Raw genomic sequence first — 24,232 nt, forward strand, 5'->3', positions numbered from 1 at the left:
ATATTATCCTATCCACTGAATAGAAGTTTTCTTGCCATACTTCAACAAATAAGTTCACATACAAACTCTGGTATTGTCAACTACCTTTTGTACATAAACCATCACTTACTGAGCACCCACAATGTACCAGCAACATGCCAGATGCCAGAGGCAGAAGAATAAATGCTACTGATTTCAAGGAATACAGAGTCCACTGGGAAAGGCACAAACTAACAAGTATTTATAATAAAATATGTGCAGTAGTAGAAGTATTCATTAGGCAAAATGGAGGTACAAATTTAAGAATTGATCAACTTTTCTTTATCAAAGGTTTGCAAAGAATGAATGAGCATTCTCAAGGATATTATAGGTAGGGGAAGCAGTACCGGCAAAGGGAGGAAGACATCATATAACCGGCATATGTAGGAAACTGTATGAGTTTAACATGGTTAAATTGGAACAGTAATTAACATTGGAAGAGCTGAGACTTTTCCTTCCTTGGGTCAAAGACTAAAAGAACCAATACTGACATATACAATTTTAGCAGTTTGTCTGACAACACAAAGGAAACCACAAAAGAAGATTTCCTCCCAAACACTTCTTTTATTACCCAAACCTACTCTTATTACATACAAAGAAAACATTTTGCCTGTTTTCTTTTGCAACTGTTTGAAGTGCAGTGTTCCATTCAACAGACAAGGTTTAAAATCTACTTATTATTAATACAAACAAGCAGCACATTGTGAATTTAACATTGTCTGATGGCTGTCATTTTGTACATAGAAGTACTAGAAAGCCTGTACAATTACTACAATAATTCCTCATAAAATTGCCTTGAAAGACTAACTTATAGGTAAAACTACAATTTTAACATTGATTTAGATAGAATGTTGATTTTCAGCCTGTCAATTAACACTCCTAATGCTATCATCTCATGAAAAACATTGTTTTTAATTCAGCTTAACTTTTAAAATATAAGTAAGCACACTGTTACTTTGAAGTTACTGACTTAATTATAATGGAGCATGTGGAACTTTAAAAAACATAGGTGTCTTATACGCCTATGGAAAATGAATACAACCAGTTTTGATAATGCAACCTTGCAAATGTCTTGACTTGTTTGTATATATATATATACTTTCTCTTGAAAATGTAATTTGATTAGATTTCTGCCATGCTTATTCTTTTCCCTTAATAACCAATTCATATACATCACAGAACCACATGTATAAACATAAGGTTTTATTATAAAGTAATAAAACCTGTTATCTTGTGTGGCTAGAAAAGAAAGAAAATATAAGAGTTTAAAAATTTAAATGTCAACCAACTGAAGTTGAACAAAACAATTTAAGTTTATAAAGCTCTCAGCACAAAGAAGTGCCTGACTTGTTTTTTCTTTTTTTTTTTCAAATAAAGGAATCTCTCAGATGGCATCCCATTAAACACCATCTAGCTTTGTCAAAATAAAGGTTCTTCAAGAGTAGCTTAAAATATTAAAAAGATGTACTCTTATTACAAGTTACCTAATAAATATGTAGAATATGGTTTCTCTTCAGATTTCTACCAAAGAAAGGAAATTCTTCATATGTGTGACAAAGAAATCCAAAGTGAGCAAGTTTTCTCTATAAAATCCAATGGATCTCAGAGGGAACAGGCAAAAGCACAAACAAAAATGTATGTTAATATATTTTCTTCTCAGGTTTTGTTTTGTTTTCCTCTAAGAGAAGGAATCTTCTTCATGGAATTTTTTTCCCCCCAAGTAGAAAACATTCCTTAAAGGAACTTAAACAAAATGCATGGCCAATAAATGAAGGGTTCAAAGATTTTTATGAAGTGGGCTGAAAATAAATGATCCTTGGCATGTATTTGAAGACATCAAACAACTCTGACCACAAAAAGTAAACAACAAATCTACAATAGGTACAAATTATATACATTTATTTTTAATAATTTTAAATAACACTCTTGTATAAATTCTTTCATATATTCAAATCATACACAAATTTAGAAATGCATGATGAAGCCTAGTACAGCATATGTATGAGACACGTTTTTAAAGTTTGTGTTAGAATTTTAGTGACATAAATACAAGTTTAATGTTTCAGAAACATTCCCTAATTGCTCGGGCTGTAATTTAATGTATTATAGAGTGCTTATGCCTAGCATTACAACTTGACTTTAAATCATTTAGCTTTTGGACTTAGATCTGAGGCCCTGGGCTCACTTTCTAGGGCTGCTGCTGCAGTTATTGCATATGCATAAGTAACAAGAAAGATTCCCATATTGCCTTTGAGCGAACATCATTCAACCACTGACATTTTAATGATCCATAACCTTTAGTCCGTTTGATATTATTTGACTTCTTCAGATGTATGAGTGTATTCTTCCTGCCTTTCCCTTCGGCATAGACACTGGCTCAGGGTTAAACAGAAAAATGCACTAACCTTCCCTTTCTCCCCTGCACACACCAAATTCATTTAAGCTCCCAAACTCCTTACTATCAAGAAGAGTATAACAGACCAAAGGTTCTTTGTGGATGAAGCCAGAAATGCTTTTCTTGCTGTAATAGGTTACGCAGGGTTACCTTTTACTTCTCTGAACTTTTTGTCAGAGACCTTGCCTTGAGCTGTGGAAATTCAATTCCTACCCACCTAGCCCAAAATATAAGAAACAGGTATGTTCATTTTAAGTGGTGTTAGGTTCACCAAGCGTCCTAAAAAGTGTAGGACAAAAGTGAATGATCTAATAACCCTGTTCCAATCAAAGCTGTCAAGAGGATTCTCTACTCCCAAAACAGCACTTAAAGGGCTAAAGATCCTGATGGCACTCAGCTGACCAAAATAAACTAGTAGGTCAGTGAGTATTGCTTTAATGGTCAATTTACCTGGGAATATTGGCGCTAGAGAATAGTGATATAATTTGAGGTGTCTACAAATGTTGTCTAAAAAACCTCTCTCCTCTCATCCCATGTTTCATCTGTTCTCTACTCTTAAAATCTAGGTATCACTGGGAAGAGTGATGCACTAGGCCCACAGGACCTTAGTATTAATATAAATGAGCTTTAGTTTTCAAGTGTCATTTTTTTCTCTGTAACTGCAGAAATTCCATTAATAAAAGAACCCTGGGGGACAGAGGGTAGAGGGAGTGAGAGGGGAGTAAGGGAGGACAAGAACATACTTAACACTACCTAGGGCACCTAACCATCAGAAATGCATAGGCGTTGACTAAAATGAATTAATGAAGATAAAAGCATCGCTTAATGGCAGTATCTGTAATTTCCAAATAAGATTCACATCAGTGCTATCTTATTTAAAAATAAACACATTTCCAATCCTTACACAAACATTCTCCCAATATTAGGCTTTCTTTTTCTTTTTCTTTTTTCTTTTTGAGATGGTATCTTGCTCTGTCGCCCAGGCTGGAGTGAAATGGCACCGTCTCGGCTCACTGCAACTTCTGCCTCCCGGGTTCAAGTGCTTCTCCTGCCTCAGCCTCCCGAGTAGCTGAGACTACAGGCATGCACCACCACACCCAGCTAATTTTTGTATTTTTAGTAGAGACGGGGTTTCGCCATGTTGACCAGGCTGGTCTCGAACTCCTGACCTCATGATCCACCCGCCTCAGCCTACCAAAGTGCTGGGATCACAGGCGTGAGCCACTGCACCCAGCCCAATATTAGGCTTTCTGAAGGACAGATGGCATCCTGCTGCTGGATGCCACAGTTTATGGGGCTCATGCCTTTAGAGGAAAGAACATTGTGCAGTGCATCCCATACTAGTTTCCTAGACTGATTTCAGTGGTAGATCACTTCGTGATTGGTTTATATTTTAAAGTAAATTATTTCCAGAAGCAAAAAGCTGGAGACATTAGAGGATATTATTTAAAACAAATGTTAAGACTTTTTTTCCCATTTTTTTCCCATTCCCATTGAGAAAAATTATAACCATAACCTAGGAGCCATTAACAAATATTTAAAGGTAAACTTCCTTTCTGATTCAATTTTTCAATACTTTTTAAGGTCTGTTTCAAGGAATTTCTACATGGTCAAAATCCTCTTAGATTCCAACAAACCTCCTTTCTCTATTGGTTTAACTTCTGTTTAATAAATGTTCACTTCTCATTACCTTTAATCCTGACCTTTTTTGGGGGTTGGGGGACGGTGTAACTGGGAGAAAGTCGGGTATGCCATTTTGCATAATTTCTTAGAATTGTGCAGTCTGTACACACATATGCAGAAACTGCTAGGGAAAGCAAGTTTTCCCTCCCTGCGTGAAAGATGAGTTCACCTTAATGAAGCACAAAACTGGCAGTTTTGTTTTCTAATCACTAACACTAGCTTCAGATAGTAAATCTTCCTGTGTTCATTTCGCTAAGTGCTTCATGGTTGTATGGCCCTGGATTGCTCCTGATATTAAAAAAAAAAAAAAAAAAACATCCACAAGTAGAACTCTTCCTCCTAGCTTTCTTGTGTCCATGGCTAGGCAATTTCTGCATATAGTTGAAAAAACATGTGCTTTAGAGTTAGGAGCCCTGATTCCAAGCCTAATAATGACACACATTGTATAGCCTTGAACAAGACATTTAGCTCCTCTGTGCCTCAGTCTTTTCATCTATAAAATGGGGAGAAAAATTACTTCCTCAGGGGGCTATGGTGTGGAAGAAAGGACACACATATGGAAAAGTGCTTTGCAAACGACAAAGGGCTATAGAAAAACTAAATAATTTTCATATAATGTAATATAATGTAACCTCTATTCTTCTGAGCAATGGCCAAATATGCAAAGCACCCTCAGATTACCAGAAGTAGATTATCTGCTTGTACTCCCTCCAGAACATCATCTCCAAACCCTGAGAACAACTTAGGGGTCTCCTATAAAGGGATGACCAAGTTCTAGTTTTTTCTCTAGGGAAGTTAGGCAAAGGGGTCAGCTTGGATTTCCTAGGTCTAATCTAATAAGAAGTTTTTATTTTTTTTTCTAACCACTTCACAGTTCACTGTTCCTCCTAATAAGTTATATTTGACTTCTGACCACCTTTCCCACCCACCTTGCTTAACCCAAAATGTCAATATCATAATAAATGAGAGCAACAGTAGTTAGCCTCTAGGAAAAAAACTGCATCAAAAAGCAAGAACTAACTATACACACCCATCTACAAAGCTACCCACTAACCAGACAGGAAGACGATGGGAGAACTATAGCACTGCAGGGAGATGGCACATACCTCATGGCAAATGAGTGACAGGCTATGTTCACATGTAGGAGATTTTTTATTTGGGGTGAGGGAGAGATTATAAATATTTCACAGGCATGAGAACTACAGATCCCAAGTAATATGATGGCTTTTCTCTTGGAACTAAAATATTTCTATCCTTTGGAAGACTATCTTTTACATTCAAGAAAAACATTTTTTAATGAGGATATGTTTTATATTAATCTATGTAAAATATATAGGGTAGCTAGTGTCTACTTAGATTAATGTTTTTGGAGAATGCATCCTATGTCCCAGCTTAATGATTATTGACTTCAAAATCTATTGCTTGAATCATAGTAAGTCAAAGAGCCATGTAACTCTACTTTTAGACTGAGAAAGGAAAGAAAGATTAGAAACATTCAACCTCTTATAAATTTCAGCAATGTCCTCAAGAGGGACTAAAAATGACTGATGCTCACCAGAGTCCCAGCTCTAGCAATATTGCCAACTATTTTACAGTATTTTAAGCAATCCCCATATTTTTCTTTTTACAACACCATTAACTGCTGTACAAATAAATTCCAGATGATAAAATACGACATGATTTTTTTTTACAAATAGATACAAATACAATGTTGACCAGATATACTACATTAACTATGTACACCTTATTTCTCTAGAGGCAGGAATATTCCTTACTTTTAGACAATTGATCATTTACACTGAGACCCTGAGGAGGACCATCAGCCTCCTGCTCCCCAATGCTGCCTTCCTCCATTAGAAGCTTATCCTGTGCTTTCATCTCATCACTAAGCAAGAATCCTAGGAGGAAAAAACCAAGCCCTTCTGAAGATCTTGGGACTTTTCTATCCCTATTCTAGAAACTATCAAGATTATTTATTGTGATACAGCCTAGAAACCAGCTTTTCCTCAATGATGTCCTTTTGTATAGTAAAATGAATATAATCCCTGACACTGTTTTTAAAAAAATGTTTCAGGAATGGAGATGAAGTCTTCCAGCAGTCTTTTTCCCCTCCACATCCATCATCTTGTTACCACTGGCTTGGTGAACACTTCCCCAGGAGTCTATCTGGAGGTCAAAGTGGTTTTGGGCTGCACAATGGGGTTTAGCCTTTCCATACTCCCACGTGGTTTAGTACAAAAATATACTTTACTTCAAGTCCTAATGACAGTGAACACTTCAGATCTTCATGGGAAAACTAAGAGCAATAGATAGGCTAAGCGCATTACAAATTTGTACCTGAAAATTTCAGATGCACTATTTGCCTTTGCTTTCTCAGCAAACTCTAGCCAGGCTTTGTCTGGCCCAGGGGCTGATGCTTATAAGCACTGTGGTTTAACAATTCAGGAGAATATTTCTAGCTCCTTAGGCTTTGTAGTTATGTATGGGCGTCGTCAGGGTCAGTTGCCCATTGGGAGCCACTTCATTGCCATCATCTTCCAACAATCCCGAAACATCTGCATTGGGAATGCTGTCATGGTAGCTGCTGAAACTGATATTGTCTTCTTTCAGCTCGATGGTCCAAAAGGGGGCATTGAGTTTCCGGTTTTGGTACTCACGGTACATATATACAGCCCCCACAAATCCCATTAGCAGCACCACAACAATGATGATGACTGTCAAAATGATGATGTTAAACTGGGTCCATGATACATCAGCTAAAGCTGAAGTGCTGTTTTCAGAAGTGCTTACTGAAAAGACAGTCTGCAGGGTTGTAGGGGTAAAAGTACTATTTATAACAGGGGTGGGCACTGATGTGGTCAAAGAGGCATTGGAAACCAAAATGGTAGAACCTTCAGGTGTTGGAACAATAACTTCTGAAAATAAAAACAGAGAATGAAATGTAAAAGACAAAATTATCTAGTTTTGAGAAACAATAAAAGAAATACACATGGGAGTGAATGTTGATGTAGGATGTTGACATGATATTCTGCTTTAAGATAATGCAAGTTAAAAATAATTTTTAAAGAAATATAGTGATAAGGGTAAGAATCAGGGTCTATAAAGCTAGATTATTACATCTATGGCTGTTTTCCAATATGTATAATATCTACATTAAAATCTTTGAGTTGGGTGTGGTGGCTCACACCTGTAATCCCAGCACTTTAGGAGGCTGAGGCGGATGGATCACGAGTTCAGGAGTTCAAGACCAGCCTGGCCAAGATGGTGAAACTCTGTCTCTACTGAAAATACAAAAATTAGCTGGGCGTGGTGGCGGGCACCTGTAATCCCAGCTATTCAAGAGGCTGAGGCAGAGAATTTTTTGAACCCGGGAGGCGGAGGTTGCAGTGAGCTGAGATTGTGCCACTGCACTCCAGCCTGGGTGACAGAGCAAGACTCTGTCTCAAAAAAAAAAAAAATTGGGAAAATTCCAGTGGAGTTGTCCATTCTTATTTACTCTTAGATAAAATCATACAAATTCCTGCAAAGGCAGTAAATTTGTCACTACTGAGTTCTAAATCACATAGTTAAAAGTGACAGGGGTATATGGCAATCATTTGAACAAAAATAAGTCTAACAAGTCTGATGGCATTTCATAAAGGTAAAATAATTATCTGCAAAGGAGGTGTAGGCAAAACTGTACCTCGAGTTATGTCTGAAAAACAAATTTTAAATGTCCGAGGCTGACGTCAGCCAAGAGAGAAAACAGCTTTCCTTAATTCCATGTGTAGGAATTCTTCCTTTGTGTAGATTACAACTACTTTATAATTTAGGTACTATACTTTGTATGTCTAATGGCAGCATAGTTTGGTGGAAGGACTAAAGGCTTTGGAATCAAATAGAAGTGTATGGCTATAGATAAGTAAATTTTTTTAAAGCTCAATTTCCTTATCTGTAAAATGTGAATAACATCAACTTTGCAGAGTTCTTGGGAAGGATTAAATGAAATAATGTACCACACGCATTATCACATTTAATGCTTGGCATATAGCAGGTACTCAATAAAATTATTACTATTATTATTATAATTCTTCACCACAACACTTCATCAACTTATTCTAAAAAGAGGCAAAGTTTGTACATATTACTTAATAGCTAATAAGAAAAATCATCAGTCCTGTCAGTTAAGTATGGACAAAGTGTGCCTCCCAATAGGTAACAGAACTGAGTAGTGGGATCTCTAGCTAGTAATAGGGTTCAATCTGAATCTTTTTGTCTTAATCACAACAGTATCAAGATATCAAGAAAATGGCAGAAAGATGACACTTGCCACAGACCAACTGCTCATCAGCCTCGTGTTCAGAATGTTAGAATATCAAAGAGTGGTTTGTAGAATAGCATGGTCCAATCTCTCTGTGACCTAATAAACCCTCAATATCCCTAACTTATCCTGAATTTATAATCATTAATTTTTAAAACTAATCTTTACTGAGCTTTCCAATAAGAAATATTTTGCCATGTGAATAAGTTTGCTTTTAAAAATCAAAAGAAATATTATTATTTCCTCCTTTGTACGTGGGGGAAACTTAGGCCCAAAGTTAGGACAGATGCTAGAATGAACTCCAGCCTCTCAGCTGGCACTTCTAACCAGAGTAGATGTCCCTACTTCAAAAGACCTTTGATGATCCCTCAAAGTGATGAGAATAAAGGAAGCAAAGAATAAAAGAAATGATAGGATTCTTAAATTATTAACATAAAAATATAAATAGATGAAGAGAAAAATGTGAGAACATTTTGTCTCACTCTCGCAACGACTTTGTCTTGGTCCTCAAATTTCTGGAGTTGACTGTGGAGTGTCAGAAGAGCAGCAGGAATGGAAGGAAACCTCTTTAGGCAAATATCTATCAAAATCTATTTCCAAAAACTCCTCTGGTAGGGTTGGAAGGTTTTACAAAGCCTTCCATTTTTCACTGCTGAAATTTTCACTGCTAGGTTTAGATATTAAATTTACAATCACTTAGGTGAAGTTTTACCTTTCTTGATGCAATTTCCCTCGAGGTCTTGAACATAACCTTCTAGGCAGTTCTCACACCAAAACCCGGTGGTGTTATGGAGGCAGTTGATGCACTCACCACTTTCAGGCTTACAAATCTTTGGAGTTTTAACTGGGTCCACATGGCCGTGACATTGGCACTTTCTACAGATGCTGTCAAAATTGTAATAGCCATTTTCACATTTATTGCAGTTCGGGCCCATGTAACCATCTTTACACTGGTCACATTCAGGTTCCAATTCACTCGATTCTAAAAGAGAGAATGCCAGAATAGTTTAGTACAGTCGGAAGCTACAATTAAAAATGCAAAACAACAACTAGTCCTTAGAAAGATTTATAACCCCAGAACTTTGGAGGCCAAGTGGAAGGATCGCTTGAGCCCAGGAGTTTGAGACCAGCCTGGGCAACATAGTGAGACCCTGTCTCTAATTTTTAAAAAAAGTTTTATAAACCTTCCCTACTGTCTCCTCTCTAGAGACATATAATAATCTCTATTAATTAATTAAACTAAGAATCTATAATCTATTTACTAATTTTCCAGCTTATTGTAGGAATGATGGGGCCATTCAGAGAACCTATTCAGGTAGAGAGCAAAACAAATAGGCTTACAAAAGAAGTCTGACTGATTATGATGGGTTGGCACTCTCATAACTGTGTTATTCCCTCCTTTTTATAGATGACAGATTGGATAAAATATCATTTTAACAAAAACTTCCTCCATCCCTCTCATACTTAAATGTTGGTACTCTGCAGACTTCTACTCTTAGTTTCTTTCTCTTCTCTGCTCATTTTCCATGGGTGGACTCATCCACTGACATCATCAACAATTCCAACATGTGTATCTCTAGTCTATATCTCTGTCCTAAATTCCAAACTATATACTAACTTCCTGTACACCTAGATCCACAAACAGCTCAAACTTAACATGTACAATACTGTCCTCAGTATCTTCCTTTCCTGAGTCCTGTCTTCCTCCAGTGTTCCCTATATCTCAGTGAATGGTACCAACATCTACCCACTTGCATAAGCCAAAACACTGAGAATCATCTCTCAATCCTCCTTCTCCCTGTGTCCCTTCTAAGCAGTTATCAATTCATATCAATTGTACCTGATTAAAGTCTTTCCAATCCACAGATGTCTCTTTTCATTCCCACTGGAGTGATCTTAGATTAAGCCTTCATCATTTCTCACCTAAATTATTGTAGCTACTTCCTCATGGTTCTTTTTATCACAATGCACCCCTACATTCACTTTGAACTTCAAAGTAAATAAGAACATGTTACTTCTCTAGAGAAATCTCTTCAATGGCTCCCTGACTCCTTCAGGATTAAGTGAAAATGTAATCGAATTTTTAGTACCTTTCATAATCTGACCTCTGCCTACTTCTCTCGACTTTTCTCTCTTCACTTCACACTCCACCACCCCCTAAGGTTCAGGCACATTAAATGGCTTAAGAGAACTCCCAAAAACTGCCTGCTTTCTTTTCTGTGAGATTTTGTACATACTGCTTTCTCTGCATGGGACATCCTCTTGTCTCTCTATTTCTAGTTCAGTTAGCAAATTCAATCTGTAGAAATTAACTCAGATATTATTTCTTCTCAGAAGCACAAAAGTTTTCCTTGATTTCCTCAGTTTGGGATAGGGTTAGTCTATGCTTAACTGTAACACATGTCATTTGAAATTGTAATTACCTAATTACTTGTGTGTCTCTCCCATTAAACTATGAGCTACTTGACATTTTTCTGTCTTTATTGCTAATGTTTAGCACAGTGCCTAAAACACAGCATGTGTTCAATATATATATACTGAGTAATTTCACCTTAGGCAGTAGGAACGTAACAACTCATACCTATCTGCTTCTAATTCTTCATAGGATTTCAATTCTGGATTCTTCATTATATTTAATAAATAATTTTTAATAATGAACAAATCATCTTTTAAATCTGCTAGCTAGATCTTTTCTTAGAATTTACTATTATAATTACACTAACAGGATCACCCTGTTATCTAAACACAGACTGATGTTATTATAGCAGTAATACTTTACAGTGGTCATAGAACTTGTGGCAATGAATCATATTTCTGATGCTCTTTATGAAAAATAAATTCCTTTCATCTGCCACTTTTACTTTTTAAAATGGCTTTGAGATATAATTTATATACTGTAACATTCATTAAAAGCATGCAATTCAATGGTTTGTATATTCCCAGAGTGTGCAATTGATAAAGAATTCTAACTTACCACTTACAATCCTAGTTGGTAGTGTGACCTCAAGTAAGTTACTAAACTCTGAGCCTCAGCTTTCCATATTTCAAATAAGGGAATTAAACCAGAAATACTTAGGTTACTTTTAGCAGTAAAAGGTGGCAGCTGAATTATTCATAACCCATGCAAACAACAATATACAGGAAAAAAATAATTAGTGAAAAGCATATACTCCTTGTTCTCAATGAAGTTATAGCTTACAACAGTACCATATTTTACAGCATTTTTGTACTTCAACAACTATAGCAACAATAACTAATCTAAAGAATTCCTGATGAAATAGATTGAAGGACTGAAATTCAGCTTTGTGAAAGTCTTTCATGCCTGTCACGGGCAGACCAACTGGACCAGTTGTAAATTTATATGAAATGTTCAGAATGGGCAAATCCATAGAGCAGAAAAAGCAGGTTAGTGGTTGCCTACGGCCAGACAAAAAGGGAGTAATTGCTAATGATTATAGGATTGTTTTTTAGGTCCTTTTGATGGGGGAGGTGATGAAAATTTCTAAAATTGATTGTGGTCATGGTTGCACAACTTTGAGACTATGTACTAAAAAAACTGAATTTTGCATCTTAAATTGTATGAAATGTGAATTATAGCTCAAGAAAGCTATTATTTAAACAGACAGGGAGAAAGAAAGGAAGGGAGGAAAGAATTCAAACCAGCACCACCCAGCTAAGCTGCTTTGAAAGTCCTAGTGAAAATATGTGAAATAATGAATGCTTATTGTTTTAAGTCACTAAATTTTAAGGTAATTGGTTATTTAGCAATAGATAACTAATACATACATCAGTATTAAATGATTCAACTATATTTATTAGATTGCCATATATATGCAATTAGTCAACATTATTTGGTATCTAGGAGGAACTAATTAGTAAATGTTACCTTGAAATAGGTGAGCAAAAGTTTCTCAGTCTTGAAGTTCCTGTATTAACTCATTGTGCAGGTTTTTAGACACCTTAAGTCTCATTCACATGTATATATTTGGATTAGATTATAAATTCCTGGAAAGGAAAACTTTTGCTGTTTTTTTAACTCCCTTTTACCTATGGCATCCAGAACTTTATTCATTAATGCAATTTATACCTATTGATAACTGATTCACTGATTTTTTTTCCCCCTCTAAAATGAAGAGTTAGAGAAAAGCCTTACTTATAGAGCAGCTGCCTGTAGATGTCACTGCTGAACAAGGGCAGCGAAGACATTCTTTAGAGGCATCAGGACTCTGATAAAATCCTTCTTTACACTCTTCACAGTGATTTCCTTTGCTATTCTGGCAGTTTAAACAAGCACCTAAAAGAAGCAAATTAATTTTAAAAGTTAAAGATATACCTTGAAAGCCAAGTAACTTTCAAAAATCATGCTTGTAACAAAAATATCATAAGAAAAAGAAAAACTAATAGGGGTTGATAGAGTTAATTTCTACCCCACCTGATTTCTATACTGCCCATGCCTATGAATTGTGTCCCCTACTAGTTTGTAAACTCCTTAGGAAAAGGTGGGATACAGGATTGGTGGCTCAGGAAACCCTTGCTGGTTGATCTGATTACATACCAAAAGTAGGCCAACTATACAACAAGGAACAAATAAAAACAATCCAAATACATATTAATAGAAGAAACTGTGGCATTTTCATAAGTGAACTAATCATACATGCATGAACATGCATAAATTTTTTTTTTTTTTTAAAGAGATGGGGCCTCCCAAGTGGCTGGGACTATAGGAGCATGCCATTACACCCGGCTAATTTTTAAATTATTTGTAGAAACAGGATTTCACTGTGTTGCCCAGGCTGATATTGAACTCCCAGCCTCCAATGCTTCTCCTGCATCAGCCTCCCAAAGTTTTGGGATTACAGGCGTGAGCCATTAGATTAGCCACCCAGCTTGAATCTTATAAAGAATGTAGGCTGAAAAGCAAATTGGAGAATAACACATACAGAAAGAGAATACTTATTAAAATTTAAAAACCACACTAAGCACGCTAAGCAAATGGATACTAACCAGATGGACATAAATATAAGTACACTAACCAGATGGACATAAATATGAGGTAAAAATTCAAATGTGGATTGCCAGGGTACAGGGGAATTTTATACTCCACTTGTCTCTGTGGAGGCAGGGGGGTAAGACAGGACTAGAGAGGAAAAGAGGACCTCAACTTTATTTGAAATTTTCTATTTCAAAGATGTAACTATATACATATGTGTATAAATATGAAGTAAAATGTCAAAATGTTAATCTTTATTATTAATAATTCTGGGTGTGAGTGCATAAGTATTTGCTATATTATTCTCCATAGCTTTATATATTTAAAAATTTAAAGTAAAAATAAAAACAATTAATAAAGAAAAGAAAAAAAGCAGCAAAGTTAGGTTTTGTAATAATACTCCCTTGGCACTCTATGAATAAGGATTTTCTACAGACATGGAAGCAGCATAACATCTGAAAACAGGAAATGAGAAAGTGTAGCATAATTTACATTCCTTCCTTATGGGGCCACCAAGATTCAAAGGGACACTTAGAACTACTACTATGGAAATTAGTGAGTAAACTCAACATAGAGATCTAGGAAGATAATGACATTTTACAAAGTAAACTAACTACAGTTCAATGCTAAAACTATTCATAAAGTCTTGATTTTTTTTCCTTACTAGTAGAAATATTTTTAAAAAGGGAGAGAGAATAGGCTGTGAAATAAAATGGTCTCACAACTGAAGCAAAACTTGAAAAAAACAAAATAATGAAAATGTCATCAACCTACATGTTAAAAATCTCAATTTTTTTTTTTTTTTTTTTTTTTTTGAGACGGAGCTCGCTCTGTGGCTCAGGTTAGAGTGCAGTGACATGATTTCTGCTCACCGCACACTGCAACCTCTGCCTTCAGGTTCAAGTGACTCTCCTGCCTCAACCTCTCGAGTACCTGGGATTAGAGGAGCGTGTCACCACGCCCGGCTAATTTTTGTATTTTAGTAGAGACAGGGTTTCACTGTGTTGGCCAGGCTGGTCTCGAGCTTCTGACCTCAAGTGATGTGCCCATGTAGGCCTCCCTAAGGGTAAATCTCAATTCTTAACTGACTACATCAAAATTCCCCCAAACTTCATGAATTTATTGTGAAAGATATCTTCAAAAGTTTGTTATATGAACACTTAACATTAAATCAAACTTGTATGTAAATATCATTGCTTTCAATCATGTAATTTTAAAGGCCTGATAGTGCTGATCATTTTTTCCCACATATAACAAAGTAGTATATACTCATGTTGTGGTAGACACTTTAGGTACTGGCTTCTTTCCAGATATTCCTATATCATGATCTCTCTTTAACTATGTATCTTTGGGACAATAAAAACAGCTGAAAAACACATACTAGGAAACTGGAGTTTTGCTCTAAAAATAAAACAATTTTAAAAGTTAAATTGTTCCTCAGGTTGGACACGTCAAAACCTGCATTATGTGTGAAATCTGTCTACCTACTCTCCCCCTATTAAAAATGTTCAATACAAAGAATTTTTAAGAGAAAAAGTTCTGATAAAGTGCTAAGCTTTAATATAAAAATACCTGAAAAAAAAAAAGCTAACAGTTCTGTAATAAAATTTGCATGTTCAGGGTAAGATGCAGTCCAATAATAAGTCCTTTGTGCATAACTGATGTGATAAGAAAAGGTCATGTTGCTACCCTTTATATATATATATATATATATATATATATATATGCCGGGCATGGTGGCTCACGCCTGCAATCTCAGCACTTCGGGAGGCCGAGGCAGGCGGATCACCTGAGGTCAGGAGTTTGAGACCAGCCTGACCAACATGGTGAAACCCTGTCTCTATTAAAAATACAAAATTAGTCAGGTGTGGTGGTGCATGCCTGTAATCCCAGCTACTCAGAAGGATGAGACAGGAGAATCACTTGAACCTGGAAAGCAGAGGTTGCAATGAGCCGAGATTGCACAATTGCACTCCAGCCTGGGCAACAGAGTGAAACTCCTTCTCAAAAAAATAAATAAATAAATAAATAAATAAATATATATATATATATAAAAAAAAAAATAAGTCACATACTTGTAACACTTTACTCCTACAGTACTACTGGGTTTACATGCTTATTATTTCAGGACTTTTTACTATTCTAAATAAGACTCCACATGTCTGTGACTACCACAATATAATTCTACTCTCTTAAGCCATTTATACCAGAATATTTTTTCCAGAAGAATTTTTTATTTCTGTTTGTTTTTTGCCATACCCTGCAATGAGAAATCAATGAGTAAAAAAAACCTTTACATGGTAAACAATGCTATCTCAAAAGTAAAAATGAAAGCAAGTATAAGTATAAAATTTAGCCCAACACAGTGGCTCAAACCTGTAATCCCAGCACTTTGGGAGGTCAACGCAGGTAGATCGCTTGAGCCCCGGAGTTTGGGACCAGCCTGGGCAACAGGGAAAAACCTTGTCTCTACAAAAAATACAAAAATTAGCTGGGTGTGGTGGTGCATGCCTGTAGTCCCAGCTACTCGGGAGGCTGAGGTGGGAGGATTGCTTGAGTCTGGAAGGTTGAGGCTGTAGTGAGCTATGATCATGCCACTGCACTCCAGCCTGGGAAACAGAGTGAGACCCTGTCTCAGAAGAAAAAATAAATAAATTTAAAAAAGGATAAAATTCATTGATTCTTAAATATTCATCACTGTTTACATTGCTTTACGGTACATGTACCTTAAGTACAACTACAGAGAAAGAAAACTAATAAAGATAGGCCAGCCATAAACAACCAAAGTGTTAACAACAGTTGTGAGAGGCAATAGCCCTTTCAGTGTTTTCCCCCTCTAGTCTTCAAATTATCTCTAGTATACATGCATCACTTTTATTTTTTGTCACCTTGATTTTTCTTATTGTAAAATATATCTGTAAAATATATCACAAACACATTGTAAAATATTCCAAGAACTCAAGTGATATACACTTCATATATATATTTAAGAATTATTGGCCGGGCGCGGTGGCTCAAGCCTGTAATCCCAGCACTTTGGGAGGCCGAGACGGGCGGATCACAAGGTCAGGAGATCGAGACCATCCTGGCTAACACGGTGAAACCCCGTCTCTACTAAAAAATACAAAAACCTAGCCGGGCGAGGTGGCGGGCGTCTGTAGTCCCAGCTACTCAGGAGGCTGAGGCAGGAGAATGGCGTGAACCCGGGAGGCGGAGCTTGCAGTGAGCTGAGATCCGGCCACTGCACTCCAGCCTGGGTGACAAAGCGAGACTCTGTCTCAACAACAACAACAACAACAACAAAGAATTATTTATTTTTACAATAAAAATAAAGACCATAACGTTTAAAACCTATATACGGTAGAAACTAACGATGTGAATTTGCTCTTTTAATAGCTTACAACTCCTCTGTGAGAGGCAACATAGCATTTAAAAACTGGTGTGGGATTTAATGTCAAATTTGTGTTCCATTTCCAGCTGAACTTCTCACAAACTATGTTACCTCAAGCGAATAGCTTATCTGATTTTCACCTTTCTAATCTGTAAAATGGGATAATAATTCTTTGGCTAATGATTTAATATAATGTGAGCATTTTTTCTTTATGTCTTAATTTCCTCATCTGTAAATTTTAAAAGCTGAACTAGATGAAATCTAAGGTTTCCTTTAAATCTAAAATCTAAGGGTCTTTCTTTTATGATAAATGATATATAAAAATAAGCTGAAGTTTAACATTGTTCATTGTGCTCTGCCTGGAACCCCCAAAATATAACAATACTGCCCTAAAACTCACATTCTCACATTCTCATTGCTGAAAGATGGCCAAAGGGTGGATCAAAAGAAAAAGGAATGTTTCCTGAAGATGATTTTTTTCATGCTCCTTGTCTAAGCATTTCAAAAATCTTTGTAGAGATAACCAAGAAAATAACTAGTCAAAGAAAGGAATGTAGGGCTCAGCCAAATTCAGGGACAAAACATTGAAAACATACCTGCAAAAATTGTTACCTGCAAAAAGACCTTTCCTTATTCCTTTATTTATTTTACCATTTCATCATTTATATATAAACCTGTCGGAAATACAGTAATGTGCTATGTTGTAGGAAGAAATGCCTTACTCTCTTTATAGAACAAAAGGCAAGCTTCAACCTGGCAAACTGAAAGAAGGGCACTATGGAGCCCAGCTTAACAAGGGAGAGAGTAATAGGGCATAAAGTCAGAGAGAAACGCAGGACCCAGAAAATGTAAAACCAGATAGGCCACGGAGAGATGTTTGAATTTTGTTTATTCCAAAAGGGATGAGAACCCATTGGAGGGTTTAAGCATGAAAATGACATGATCTGGTTTTACATTTTAAAAAGATTGCTCTGGTTGTTATATGGAGACTAACTGTGGTGGGGTGGGGATCAGGTAAGAGGGAGAGAAGAGAGGAGGCTGAAAGACCAGATGAGACTGCGCCAAAGTAGTTCAAAGGGATGACAGTGGCTTGGGCAAGGATGATGCAATAAAAGTCATGAGCAGTGGTCAGATTCAGAGTATGTTTTGAAGATAGGGCTGATGGAATATACTGATAAGCTGGATATTTGCAGTAAGAAAAAGGAGAAAAATCAAATATGACTACTAGGCTTTGGGACTCAGTAACTTGGTGAAATGGATAGAGCAGGCTTAACTTATAAAGTTGAAAAAAAAGTTGTTCTGCATGTGTTAGGTTTATAATGCCAATTAAAACATTCAAGTGAAGATGTCAAGTGGATATCTGACTGTTGGATATTTGAGTGCGGAGATCAAGGGAGAAATGTAAATCTGATAATAAGCACATATATAGATGGCATTTAAATTAAATCCAGGGTTAAGGGAGAAAATGAGCTAAAACAAACAAACAAATACAAATTAAATCCAGGGGACTGAATGAGACCACTTAGGGAGAAAGTTTAAATGGCAAAGACAAACGTGACAAGCTCTGAGCCCTGAGGCACTCCAATGCTTGTAGTTGAACTGAGGAAGATATAGTAGAACTAATAAGAAGGAAAAGCTGGTTAGGTAGCACAAAAACCAGGAAAGCATGACACCCTGAAGTAAGTATCACTGGGGAGTAGATTAGTCAACTCAGTCAAGCTACTCAGGTCAAGTTACTCATCATAGGACACTATGAATACATAAAGGTACACTGGATTTTCAAAGGAAATATATTATATGAACATAAAGTTCCAGTTTTAAAAATAATATCCCTCCACCTCCATTTTAAGGGAAACGTGCTTAATAAAGAAAATCTGGAAAAATACAGGAGTAGAAAGGGGTAAAAAATAATCCTAGGAAATCTCTCATTAAGATTTTTAGGCTGGGCTCCATGGCTCAAGACTGTAATCCCAGGACTTTGGGAGGCCGAGATGGGTGAATCACCTAAGGTCAGGAGTTCAAGACAAGCCTGGCCACCATGGTGAAACCCCATGTCTACTAAAAATACAAAAATTAGCCAGGCATGTGATGGTGGGTGCCTGCAATCCCAGCTACTTGGGAGGCTGAAGCAGGAGAATCGCTTGAACCTGGGAGGCAGAGGTTGCAGTGAGCCAAGATCATGCCATGCACTCTAGCCTGAATGACAGAGCAAGACTCAGTCTCAAAAAAAGAAAAAAGAAAAAAAAAAAAACCCCCACAGATTTTTAGTACTTCTCTTTGTAATCTTTCGTCATTTACAGGGGTTTGGCTTTTGTTTTTTAACTAGTCTAATTATATGGCATATGTCATTTTATACCTTGCTTCTTTCACTTTCTCATATTGCTATACATTATTCTTTAAAACATTTTATCAGCCAGGCACAGTGGTTCATACCTGTAACCCCACCACTTTAGGAGGCCGAGGCAGGCGGATCACCTGAGGTCAGGAGTTTGAGACCAGCCTGCCCAACATGGCAAAACCCCGTCTCTACTAAAAATACAAAAAAAAGTTAGCTGGGCATGATGGTGGGCGCCTGTAATCCCAGCTACTCAGGAGGCTGAGGCAAGAGAATCACTTGAACCCAGGAGGCAGAGGTTGCAGTGAGCCAAGATCGTGTCATGCACTCCAGCCTAAGTGACAGAGCAACTGTACTCCAGCCTGGACAATAAGAGTGAAACTCCATCTCAGAAAAAACCAAAATAAAACATTTTATCGAGAATGTAATAACAGTTACCATTTACTGATTACTTGTGATGCGTCAGACACTATATGAAGGCTCTACTAATGTATTGCATTTAATCTTCACAACAACCCACTAGGCAGTTACTGCTATTATATCAAATTTATAGGTGAAGAAACAGATTAAGTAACTTACCCAATGTAAGGTCAACATTTGGTTTTCTGTGTTTTTAATAACATACTGCCTAGATAACAGTATTTATTTCATACCCTATTGTGAGAAACTGGGTTGTCTAACTTTCTAAAATTGTAACTACCACTTTGGTGAGCATCTTTGAACATAAGCTTCTTATGAATTTAGAATTCTTTCCTTAGAATAGATTCCTGGAAATAGAATTACCGGATCAAAGAAGAGTTTTTAAGATTTCTAATACTTACTATCAAATTGCTTTCCAAAATGTTTATCCAAATACATTTTACCACAAAAAAAGAGTACTTTGAAAATCTACTTCAATCTAAAACAGAAGGAATAGAAAAACAGTAGAGGGGGTGAAAATAGGACTGTAAAAACGTAGTAAGTGGCCACCAGAGGGCAACCTTATCACAGCACTGTTGAAAATAAAGACACTTGACGAGTGGTTTTATATAAAGCTTGTAATTTTAAATAAAGTATTTGCACTCCTTCATGTTGGATTCCACTTTTATTATAATTCCAAACAAAGAAACCATTTATTTCTCTCACTACTAGCTGCTTTTAGAAACCATAACCATGAAAAAGAATTATTTTGCCTTAAATTATCTCCAGATCAAGGACAGGTCAGCACTTACATGACAGCAAAGAGAGTGGCCTCATTGCTGTAAGAAAAATTAAAACTGAGAATCAGCAATGTAGACTGCTTTTTGGTACTGTAAAAGATCTAGGGAGTAATTTTAATCAGCTCAGTATAATGAAGTATTCCTATTGTTACCCAGTATTGAAAATCATTTTTCCTAGGCCGGGCGCGGTGGCTCAAGCCTGTAATCCCAGCACTTTGGGAGGCCGAGACAGGCAGATCACGAGGTCAGGAGATCGAGACCATCCTGCCTAACCCGGTGAAACTCCGTCTCTACTAAAAAATACAAAAAACTAGCCGGGCGAGGTGGCAGGTGCCTGTAGTCCCAGCTACTCGGGAGGCTGAGGCAGGAGAATGGCGTAAACCTGGGAGGCGGAGCTTGCAGTGAGCTGAGGGGAACAGGGGGACAGAGTGAGACTCCGTCTCAAAAAAAAAAAAAAATCATTTTTCCTCTGTATGTCTTTCCATTCATTTGTTCATTTATTTGATAAAAATTTAGTGAGCAGTTACTATATGCTAAAGCTCCATGCTAGAGATTGTGTATACAATGGTGAAAAAAAAAACTGTTCTTGCCCTCATGAGTGAGCCATGTGACTCAGAACCACAAATAAGTATACAATTACAAATTGTGAAAAGTGCTATGAAAAAAATACAAGTATATGTGAGAGCATATAATAGGGACATTACCATTAAGCCTAGAGCATCAGGAAATGCTTCCTGATGAAGTGGCCTTTAATTGATGACCCCAGGGAAGAATATGATTTAATAAGGCAGAGAGGTCAAGGATGGAGGTAGAGGTGGATTAGAAAAACCATTCTTGGCAGAGGAAAGATCATATATGAGAACCCTGGAAGCAGGGAACATGCCTTGTTTTAGAAATCAGTGTGACTGGATCACAGATGTAAAGAAAAAGAACACCAGAAGATAAAACTGGCAAATAGGCAGGGACAAGATCACATAAAAGAAAAAAAAATACAATTTCTTCTAAATCAATTTGTTTCACTATAGAGTATTTGAATGAAGAATAAACTTTCAACTGATTTTTCCAGGGTACTTTCAACTTCAAATATTTTGCCACCCTGTTCTCTTAAAAACACTTGTCAGACTAGTGTGTCCTGATTTTTTTGTTTGTTTGTTTGGGGAAAAAAAATGTTTCCAAGGAAGGATACTTAATCCTCACATTTAGGAAAACTAAGATCAGAAGTTAATTGGCTTTAGTTTTTAATAGTTTGACTAAGTTTGCCTAAATGTGGTTTTCTTTGTTTTTATACTGCTTAGGGTTTGCTGAGCTTTCTGAATCTGTGGGTTGATGCCTTTAATCAATTTGGAAAATTCCTGGCCATTTTCTCTTCAGATATTACTGTGACCCAATATCTCTTTCTTCTCTTTTTAGCTCTCCAATTACATTTATGCTAAACCTTTTGTCTGTGTCCCACATCTTCCCTGCTCTGTTCTTCCCATTATATTTTCTCAAAATGCTTCAGTTTGGATGTTTTTAACTGTACTGTATTCAAGTCTACTAACTTTGTCTTCACTGTGTACAATTTACCGTTAGATTAATGCAATGAGTTATTAATTCACATGTTGTATTTTTCAGTTCTAGTTTGTTCATTTGATTTTTTTGAGATTCCAATTTCTATTGAAATTTTTCCTCTCTTCACCTATTTTGTCTGATTTTCCCTCTATTGTATGAAAATACAAATTTTAGTTAAGTCTTTCTATGCTAACTCTAACATCTAGATCACCTAAGGGCCTGCTTCCATTGTTCATTTTTTTCTCTTTGGTACTGGTCACATTTTTCTGTCTTTGCATTGTCTAGTATTTTTTACTGTATGCCGGACACAGCATATAAAAGAACCAGAGAGGGCTCCCCTTTCATCGATTAGGCAGATATAATGAGAGAATTACTTCAATCCAATCGGAAGTTGAGGCGGCCTGAGGGTGGACTATAATTTTAGTATGAGTTAATCAACTTCTGATTCCTTACTATTTATTGGTCATGGCCCTCTAAAGCTTTTGATTGAGAGCCCAGCAAGCCTGTGTCTCCTTGGCCCTAAAAGACTGTGAGACATCTGTATCGGCCTTTGATAATTTGAGCCTAGGTCCCACTGCATGCACTTTCAGAGTCTGAGAACATCTTGAGGGGGAGATAATTGAACGTCATAGCAGGCCCTCTCTTTCTAAAGGGATTTTGTCTCCTCAGCACAAGACTGAAAGAGAAAGAGATTTTTTTCTACCTTTCTGGCCCAGCCTTCCATCTTCTGCATAGTCAGCTAATATCCTGTGGAAAAGCTGGCCTTGTGTTTAGGGATCCTCTTGTTTCCAACCATTATTCAAGCCTTAAATGACTGCCAAAAACATTTCTTGTATCTCTTTCCTAAAGAAGAATTCCTTTGCTTGGATCTAGCTCATTCTTTGCCTATGCTCGGAATCAGCAAATGTCCCCTGGAAAGACAATGGCTGGTGATCATCAGTTTACCTAGGCAGAGTTCCAACCTTTCTGGAATTGTAGTTCCTATAGTTCTCCTTGTCTCCATAGGTGTGTGTATACATACATATATATATGTGTGTGTGTGTGTATATATATATATATATTTTTTTTAATTTACGTACTTTTTCAAGTTTGTTGTAGCAGGAGTTTGGCTTGCTGCGATCTATTATATCCTACTTAGAAGATAAAGACCCTTCCAAACTATTTCAGAAGAATCAACCTATAGCTGAAAGATTTCCAAATGAAAAGAACAGTGGAATAATTACATGACAAAGCTAAGGAAAGTATGTACCTGTGAGGGCATCACAACTGGCAGACCGATTATTGCACTGGCACGGCAAGCAGCCATTCTTACTAAAGCCATAATATCCATCTTGGCATCGGTCACATGTAGAGCCAATGACACCCACTTTGCACTGGCATTTCCCAGAACTGCAAATAAAAGCAAAGACAATGAATAAAAGTAAATCAGTTTAAAAGTTGTATTGCCTAACATCCCAGAAGGGAAAGAAAGCCCAGCTCATGTAAATCATATATACTTACCATATCTCAAAGCCTTGTGTCCAAAGAAATCACCTTTCAAATTCTGTATTGCTATTAAAAGCTGCCTAGTGTATTGCATAATGCCATTTCTTAGCTAACAAATAATTTTACAGAAAATTTAAAATGGAGGCATTTGAAAGCAGGAGTAAGAATTATGATGATGATCATGATAAAAACAATGAGCTATCACTTATTGAGGGCTTATGTAAATAAATATATTTTTTCTCTAATTCTCAAGGTAGTTCTACTTGGTGAGGGTCATAATACTTATTTTACTACCGAGAGAATTCAGATAAAGTTATTGTCCTCAGCTAGTAAGTCAAGTCTATTCACACAAAGCCAGACTTTTCCCTACCATACTATCTACTCCTAAGATTGACTCTAAATTGGTACAAGAAATTTGTCTGCTAAATAACTTGATATTCCTTAGGTATCAAGCTTCATTCTGTAGATCCAAAGCATTACAGTTCACCATCTATATAGGTCCTGACTCCAGTGATGGTGTTTATGCTCTGTCCAGAATAAATCTTGGTCTCTTTTCTCACTGCAAGTAAATTTCAGGTCTTTAACAAAAGCTGAGAAATCTTATTGCTTAAAGAGAGGCTGCAGCCTAACAAAGAGATATAAGCCCAAATATTTTGATGTTTAAAGCTTAATTAAAATTTGTACTGATCATAGTATAGATGTTTTTAAAAATGCAACAAAAATTTACATTATCTAATTTACACTATCAAACATAAATCTATGAATCTTAAGTAATTTAGCAAAGAAAAAAGAAAAGAAGCCACACACATATACACAGTCTTACACAAGAATATCCCAAGGCACTTAAAGATCTAGCAAATAAAATCTGTATTCATAAAAAATAAA

The 24,232-nt window shown here is 36.6% G+C and overlaps 1 protein-coding gene across 1 annotated transcript in view; it reads right to left on the bottom strand.

Moving 5' to 3' along the window:
- Nucleotides 1–1,894: 1,894 nt before the first annotated feature.
- The window catches only part of MEGF9 (multiple EGF like domains 9), a 116,335-nt gene continuing 93,997 nt past the window's right edge, over nucleotides 1,895–24,232 (bottom strand). The window contains exons 3-6 of the mRNA XM_007968237.3: nucleotides 23,112–23,251; nucleotides 12,550–12,690; nucleotides 9,109–9,378; nucleotides 1,895–7,011 (exon numbers count right to left, since the gene is read on the bottom strand). Coding sequence (XP_007966428.1) covers nucleotides 6,560–7,011; nucleotides 9,109–9,378; nucleotides 12,550–12,690; nucleotides 23,112–23,251 — 1,003 coding nt within the window. The 3' untranslated portion in view covers nucleotides 1,895–6,559. The remainder of the gene's footprint in view (nucleotides 7,012–9,108; nucleotides 9,379–12,549; nucleotides 12,691–23,111; nucleotides 23,252–24,232) is intronic.

The sequence above is a fragment of the Chlorocebus sabaeus genome, chromosome 12 (assembly GCF_047675955.1).
Source record: "Chlorocebus sabaeus isolate Y175 chromosome 12, mChlSab1.0.hap1, whole genome shotgun sequence".
In the NCBI taxonomy this organism is placed as follows: Eukaryota; Metazoa; Chordata; class Mammalia; order Primates; family Cercopithecidae; genus Chlorocebus; species Chlorocebus sabaeus.